This window comes from Bison bison, unplaced genomic scaffold (genome assembly GCF_000754665.1).
Source record: "Bison bison bison isolate TAMUID 2011002044 unplaced genomic scaffold, Bison_UMD1.0 scf7180017849896, whole genome shotgun sequence".
Taxonomy (NCBI): domain Eukaryota; kingdom Metazoa; phylum Chordata; class Mammalia; order Artiodactyla; family Bovidae; genus Bison; species Bison bison.
The window spans coordinates 993,987-999,986 of NW_011480469.1; the positions used below are offsets into that span (position 1 = coordinate 993,987).

At 40.7% G+C, this 6,000-nt stretch overlaps 1 protein-coding gene across 1 annotated transcript in view; it reads right to left on the reverse strand.

Annotated features, from left to right (window-relative positions):
• LOC104994608 (nuclear receptor coactivator 2) overlaps window positions 1-3,726 on the reverse strand; it is a gene marked incomplete at its 5' end in the record, with an annotated part of 56,342 nt that extends 52,616 nt beyond the window's left edge. The window contains one exon of the mRNA XM_010848234.1: window positions 3,604-3,726. Within this exon, the coding sequence (XP_010846536.1) occupies window positions 3,604-3,726 (123 nt within the window). The remainder of the gene's footprint in view (window positions 1-3,603) is intronic.
• Between the last annotated feature and the right edge of the window lie 2,274 nt (window positions 3,727-6,000).

A 6,000-nucleotide genomic window follows, 5' to 3' on the forward strand; every position in this document is an offset into this window, starting at 1 on the left:
GTTAACTAACTGTGCCTGGCTGTATTTCTTTATTCTCCAAGTTGTTAAGATGTGGGTTCCTAAATCACCCAGAGAGCAAGAGCATTTTTCCTGTGATGGATGCATGGTTCACATTGCTATCATTATATGGACACATTTAATGAGCCTTAAACACACTGTGTCATTTTATTTTTACTTATTTATTTTTTTGGCTGTGCTGTGCAGCTTGTGGGATTTCACTTCCCTGACCAGGGATTGAACCCAGGGCCCTTGGCAGTGAGCGCACAGGGTCCTAACCATTGGATTGCGAGGGAATTTCCCACTGGGTCATTTTAACATTTACAATTCTGGAAGGAATGGTTTCCCTTTGTCAATTTACAGAAGAAGGAAAAATTGAGACTCAAAGAGGGTAAGTGATTTGCCCAAGCTCTGGCAACCAGAGCTGGGATACAAATCCGGGTGGACTGCCTCCAAAGCTTGTGCTTTGATTCCCAGGTGGCAGAGTTCTCCCCAGTGTTGACCTAGAGCGCCGACTTGTCACGGCTGTTGGACAATGCAAAGTCTGGGCGTTCAGTGAGTTTCTCTTAGTTCTGCCTCCTTTCCCTTTTTGATGCTCATTTGCCAGAGCTGTTTTACGGATCAGGGAGAGATTAGGACTGGATGAGGCTTGATAGTGACCAAGCATTCCCTGGATCAGGGCCAAGGGGTCCACCCAGTTCATGCCAGTTTCTTCAGGCTGTGTATTTACTGGTTTTTCACATGGATGTTTCATGGACACACCAATATAACAATGTGCATGACTGAGGCATAGTGTTTTACTTTTTCCTCAAGTTATTATTTAACAGGCTCTTATTCTGTGAGCTTTCTTTGAAATATTTCACCTTTAATTCTATTTTCATGACAAAACTACACACTCTCTCAAATTAGAACCAACCACAAGGCACCAATAAAAAGCTCTTAAAATATATACATATGTGTATGTATGTATATGTGTACATATATGTATACACACACATAACAGACACCATTTTGTTTTAAGCTCTTCTTAAATGTTCATTGTGCTGTTCCCATTGGTGTAAACAACGTGCAAGGCAAAGCAAGACTGTGTAAATAGCTTTCCATGATAGGTTGGCATCAACTGTTGGAAACCTTGTGTGAGTGTGTGCACATGTGTATATGGGGTATGTGGGGAGGGAGGTCAGGAAGTAAGTCAGTTGATTAGTTATGTACTAAGTGTTCTTTTAAACTCACAGCTTTAAATATACCTTCAACAGGGATTGTCATGATAATATTATCTACGGGTCACTTTTGGAAGTGCACGTGGCTTCCTACTGCTTTATACAATGGTAAAGATATAGTGGAAAGATGAAATTCTTTCACCTTATAAAACTATTTGTTTTCTTAAAGCTTACTATGATATGCTGTCATGAAAAAACCTGACATTTAGTTTTGTTGCCTAGCAACTACTATGCTATGATGTAAGCATGAGTGTGCATCTATGCCTAGAATGGCTCAATGAGAGCAAGTTTTCTCTGTTTAAAATATTACATGTTAACAGGGAAAAGATGCAAATTCAAACCTTAAGTCTCTAGATTCAAAGCATTATCTCTCACATGTTTAGCACTGAAGTCCTGCTACACAGGTGTTTTGCTCAATGCACTGAATTCTCAGAAGACTATTTTGCAACAGTGAAAATGTGGATTTGATCTTATGAGATAAGACCCGCTGACATCTAGCAATCTGATTTCTGCAATTAATGAGCTTGCTCTCAGAGAGCTTGAGTCACAGCCTTGTGGTTACTGCCAGCATCTCTTTTTAGAAGCCTTGAAAATCTTCCCAAGAGTTTCCACCCTACTTTAAGTCATCCCCAATGTAAGTAATAAACACAGGTATACCGGATTTTCCTAACTGTAATATTTAAAATTCCCCATCATTTCCAAATGAATTTTGTTTCCAGTTCTTTCATCAAATTCTAAGAGTCCACCTAGTTAAGGGTTTTCTCAGCTGCTTCTAAGAACCAAGTAGGAAGCAGCACTCTCTGGCCTTCCAGTGCCTTGTCAACTCTGGAAAATCAGGTTAAGTCTGTTTTCACTTTTTCTCTAAAAATTGTCATTACGTGTTTTCAAGCCAGTGATGAAAGAGAAATAAGCAGGGCCCAACATAGGGTCATTTAAAGTCTTTTGGTCAGCAGGGTAGTCCCAAGTGCTGAATTTCGTCATCTCTAAAAATAAAGACTGGGTCAGACAATCTTTACATTTTTTTCTGTGTCTCCCTAGCCCCATTATACAGTAGATTTTCACAGAATTAGACTTTCTAAAAATAAAAATCATCTTATGCGCCAACTGGTTATCTTTGCTTTAAAAATCCTAATTTCTTCTATATGTGCGGCGGCTGCCAGTGAAGCAATTCTACAATGGCAATGCTGCAGACCTTCTGGCCATGTGATAATTTTCAATCTCATTATATCATCAGCAGAGTAAATTATCCTGAGAACTGACATAATTTATGTCTCAGGGCTCCTCTGCTTCTTGTTATATATTCACTGACATTTTTTCCCCTCATCTTACCATAGCCTACATCCTGAATTTTAATTTTGGAATAGGTATAGCAAAGAATCTGATGCTTAATACTGTACTGGGTTAATAAAATAAGAAAGTGGGACTTAACAAATTCTAGATAGTAGTCTGGTCATGAAAACTCCTAAAGTTAATAAAGAAATGGCAGTTAATCAAGAAGGAGGAGATATATGTACACTCACAGCTGATTCATACTGTGGTACAGCAGAAACTAATACAACACTGTAAAACAATTACATATTATACTCCAATTAAAAAAAAGTTGGCCCCCCCAAAAAGAAATGGCAGTTAAGATCACCCATTGCAGTGATGCTTATCTTAAAAGTTCTGAATATTACTTCAATTTTTGTCTTTATGAAATCAATAATCTAGATTCATGTAGCATAAATAAAAAGTGTAAACCTCCATTTGGTTCTCAAATTTTAGCCTGTATACATAATTATCTGTACTTGCACAGGTGAAAATCTAAGAATTCTGGCAACATTTCAAAACACAATATATCACAGAATTTAACAGGACATGTGAACATGAGTGCTTGTAAAATGAATACTCAAGCATTCATTTTTTAATGAACTTTAAGCACTTAAAGTTGGTCAAATTTATATTCTAATCTAGTTAATTTAATTCTACATTATCAATCTGAAAGGTATGTAAGCTGGAACCAGGAGTAAATTTTAGATACATATTAGTAAGCTCAAGAGGTCAGCAGTACTTCCATCTTAAGAGTGAAAAATAAATGTGGATTAGCTTTTAATTATATTCACTTAAAAGTGAATTTTTTTTTTTTTAAACTTTTTATTTGAGATTGGAGTTTAGCTAATTAACAATGCTGTGATAGTTTCAGGTGGACAGCCAAGGGACTCAGCCATAAGTATACATGTATCTGTTCTCTCCCTCAAACTCCCCTCCCTTCCAGGCTGTCACATAACATTGAGTAGAGTTCCCTGTGCTATATAGTAGGACCTTCTTGGTGGTCCATTTTAAATACAGCAGCATTCACTGAAAGATTAAACAGAATACTGGGAAGATCAACAGCAGGGTGAAATACCTCCAGCATCATCGGCCCCAGTGCATCCTTGTCAATGACCCCCTGCCCGGTAGACGATACGTCTGACTTCTGCACTTCATCGATGTTGGCAGCTGCTGCTTTCTCTGCAACAAACACGAGTGTGAATTAACTGGCATTCTATTTCAAGGACAGAGTGACACAAGAACATTTTTATTGTTATGACTTCAAAAAAAAATCTTCAGCAGGATCAGATCAGACTGTAAAAGAGTTAGAGAACATCCCTGCTGCCATGGCACGGGAGAAACTGCTGGAAGCGGGAGCCAGAACATTAACTTTTCACCTCCAGGACCTGTGGCTCAGAGCCCCTTTCAGGCTGCCGATAAAATGAGTTTAGAGGTTTCATGCCAGTCCCCAACAAGCATTTTTTTTTTTTTTAAAGACTGCAAAACTGTTATATACTACAGCACAATTAGGGCTTTCTGCAGACTCCCCAGGCAGGGATGACTGACCGGGAGTCTGTAGTTCAGACTTCAGGAGAGAAATCAGAGATGTGTCTGAAGGAATAAAAACGAGTCCTGACCACTGTTGCTGCTTCCATGGGACACTCCTGTGGCTTCTGGACTGTCCCACCTCTTGTCACCTTCACATTTAGAATAACCAGAAAGACTGGCCCCTCCCTGGAGGAAGGTGCTTAACGACATGAGGCAGAGAGCGGGACACCCTATCAGGCACTCGGAGAATTTCGATGGCAGCCCTTTCATCTAGTTCAGAGATGCATGGTCTGGGCTCCTGGACTCAAATGGGTGAAGCAACTTCCCGCCAGGCCTGGGAAGACATGCCGTCATGGAAAAGGCTTGTGGAAGAAACAGATGCACAGTCATCAATGTGTATGCAAGTGGGTTATTTCGAGAACACCAAGAAAAGTTTAAAGCATAACAAGATACATCTCAACAATTTGTTAGAAAACAACACAACACAATGTGCCAATTATTTGTCCTGGAATAAATTATAGCCTTGTTTACACTGCATGTTATCTCTCTAATTAAATGCAAGTTAAGAAAACTGTGAGGACGAGATGGTTGGATGGCATCACCGACTCAATAGACATGACTTTGAGCAGACTCTAGGAGACAGTGAAGAACATGAAGGACAGGGAAGCCTGGTGTGCTGCAGTCCATGGGGCACAAAGAGTTGGACACGACTGAGAGACTGAACCACAGAGAAAACTCTAAATCAATTCGGTACTCAGAATCAACTTGCTTTCATGAACTTAGCAGACTCTGCTTCCTTTTTTTTTTTTGTAACAGAAGATTTTACACAGTATTTGTGAAAACCTGTAAAGGTTAATTTGTACCTGGGAGCCTATAGAAAATAATTAGGAATTATGCAGGCCCTCCAAATCTTGATGGAAACTGTCCACCTGCATATGTATCAGTGGGAAAGGGAAGAGGGCCTGTGTAGTTCAAGTCTCAGCTCAGCCACTTAGTACAAGTCAGAGCATATAACTTCAACTTTTGGAGGCCTTAGTTCCTGCCTTCTTGCTTCATGTGCTATGACAGGAGTAAATGGGATATGTAAAACACACTTTAAAAACCAGAAAGTAAGGGCCTTCCCCCCGTGTTCAAGACTCTGAGCCTCCCATTCAGGGGGTATGGGTTCAATCCCTGGCTGGGGAATTAAGATCCCACGTGTCGTGCAGCACAGCTAAAAACAAGGAAAAAAAACAACAACCCATAAGTAACTTAGAAATATAACTTACTACTAGCGTATCTGTCTTAGCTCTTCCTGACTGAGTTCCAGAGGCAGAGGTCAGAAGCAGGGAGTATCTGTTTTCTCAGTGACTCTGCGACATTCCTGATTCACCTGCTTAGATCTGAATAATTGTGACTGGCTATAAATAGAGCTGTGGCTTGTCTATTAGCCTTTATAACTCAGCATGTGAGGATGTGCTAGTCCTCCCTTCATCTTTCCTTGCTGCCCTCCCCAGCTCTCGACTGTAGGTCCCTCCCCCTAGCTGCTGGCTTGGTCTCAGCCCAGCTCTTGAGTCATTCTCACCTGGGGCAGGCGGGATCTCAGGTACTCCTCTTCCCCCCTCCCCATTTTTCCCGGAAATTTTTTCATTGCCAAATAACTCCCAAATAAATACATATTGGGGCATACTCCCCCCAGCCCCAGTTCACTCTGTGAAGCTGTATATTTCTCTTCAGTTTCTGCTCCCTTCCCCACATCAGTCCGGGGACAGGACTGGCACCGTCAGCTGCTGCTTCATCTACTTTTCCTCTAATTTAACAGCCCTCCCCTGTGAAGTCTCTGCAGGTTTAGGCCTAAAGGATCCCTGAGTTTGATGACTACTGAATCGCAAAAGTCATGTAGTAGACATTATAAATGTCCCACAGTCCTTTTATTTACTTTTTGTCTTCTGTGTGGTGGCATTCA